The sequence below is a fragment of the Penaeus vannamei genome, chromosome 43, assembly GCF_042767895.1.
Source record: "Penaeus vannamei isolate JL-2024 chromosome 43, ASM4276789v1, whole genome shotgun sequence".
Classification (NCBI taxonomy): domain Eukaryota; kingdom Metazoa; phylum Arthropoda; class Malacostraca; order Decapoda; family Penaeidae; genus Penaeus; species Penaeus vannamei.
The window spans coordinates 976,377-978,169 of NC_091591.1; the positions used below are offsets into that span (position 1 = coordinate 976,377).

A 1,793-nucleotide genomic window follows, 5' to 3' on the forward strand; every position below is an offset into this window, starting at 1 on the left:
CACTGGCAGGGGGAGGCTTATGCAGGGCTGCTCCCTGTTTTGTACTAGGCTAGCCAGCTGTGGCAGCTGCAAGCAAGAAGGCATGCAAGCACTTAACACTAACTGGACTACCACACCACTTCACATCACCTTGTGCATGAAGCACCCACACATTGCCTTAGGTCAACAGAAAAAGCGTCAGCACGCCTGAGGCTGACTTACCCGGTGTAAATGCTCTTTTCAGAGTTCTATAAATTTCATTGCAAAATTGAGTTGGCGAATCATGACTCATGATGATTTCCTTTGATTTGCCTCGCCATGACTAATTTGGTGTAAACACATACTAGTTTAACTAATTGTGGGCTTGAATGCATTGATTGGTGTGTGTGTGTGTGTGTGTGTGTGTGTGTGTGTGTGTGTGTGTGTGTGTGTGTGTGTGTGTGTGTGTGTGTGTGTGTGTGTGTGTGTGTGTGTGTGTTGTTTTGCACCTTAAATGTTAGATAGCCAGAATATATGTAGTTTTAGAAAATTATCAAGCAAAATCAGCAGTAAAAAGAAATTCTATACAAAAATAATGAATATTTATGAAAATCTTATTATTAATAGGCCTACAGCAGTATTAAAAAGTTTAAGACTAGCTTCCTATAGCAGTTATAATAATAGTAGTAAAACAATGGTGATAATGATAATGAAGATTGATAATTAGAAAATAGAAAAAAAATATATATATATATGTATGGGCAAGCATAGTTTTCACAAGAAACACACAAAACAAATTCCAACATTGGGGAACCACATGGACCGTACCTGGACCTCTGTCCGTCTTTGTTGTCTGTGGAAGAGGATTTACCAGAGGTTGGAGAGGCACTGGGCAGTCCATGTGAAGGCGCACAGTTGTTAACTGATGACGGTCTTGTAGAGGCATTGGCACTGTTGGCTTTGGGGTTCTGCTGCAGCTCATCCTCGGAGTCCTGTAGGGAAGTGTCGTGTCAACACAAGGAAGCGGGTTAGTGGACCACACTCATACAACCTGCAGATATTTATGGACCACAAATACACATGTTAAAAAAAAAAAAAAAAAAAACAGAAAAAGGAACAAAAATGGACATGATGGATCTTAGTGGAAATGGAAATCAAATATATAAATGAATAAATAAAACACATGAAGATCTGTTCCCTACACTCTTTCTAAAATAGGTACACTTGGCATGCATAAAAACGCATACAATCCCATGAAAGGCGTTTGCACAATGTGAGAGTATATCCATGTTGGTTGTTTGCGTTTGTTTGCATGCGCAGAGACTTTGTTGCATACTTCTTCCTTTGTTCGTAATTGATGCACACAGACACACTCACACAAAGAACCACTTTAACAAATTCTAAGGCACATGAAGACTGTGGGACCCCATGTCAGAAACTAGCTGGGCATTTGTGATTTCTATTATATGGGTGATTTACACAAAGAGGACTCAACCTAGGCATGATATGGGCATCCGAGATCTTGTTTTGCCCAAGAAAGGAACATCTTTAATGTCTGCCTAGTGTGTAGCACACCATGTATTGTGCAAAATAAAAAAATAACTTACACATATCTTTTGATATTTTCACATACCACAAACACAATATTTTACAGTCACATATTACATAGTCTTTTTGTTGATTTCCAAAACAAATGACAATACACAATTACAATAAATAGTTCTTGATAATCATTTCATGATCATTGCCATACATAAACTCATACCACATGTGGTCTGCCACATATACAGATAAGTCTCTCACACAAATACTTAAAATAGTAGAAGACTGACTGT

General features: G+C 38.4%; 1 protein-coding gene across 1 annotated transcript in view; it reads right to left on the reverse strand.

Annotated features, from left to right (window-relative positions):
* Positions 1–786: 786 nt before the first annotated feature.
* LOC138860775 (serine/arginine-rich splicing factor 4-like) overlaps positions 787–1,793 on the reverse strand; it is a gene marked incomplete at its 3' end in the record, with an annotated part of 38,477 nt that continues 37,470 nt past the window's right edge. Inside the window, 1 exon segment of the mRNA XM_070119098.1 lies at positions 787–950. Within this exon segment, the coding sequence (XP_069975199.1) occupies positions 787–950 (164 nt within the window).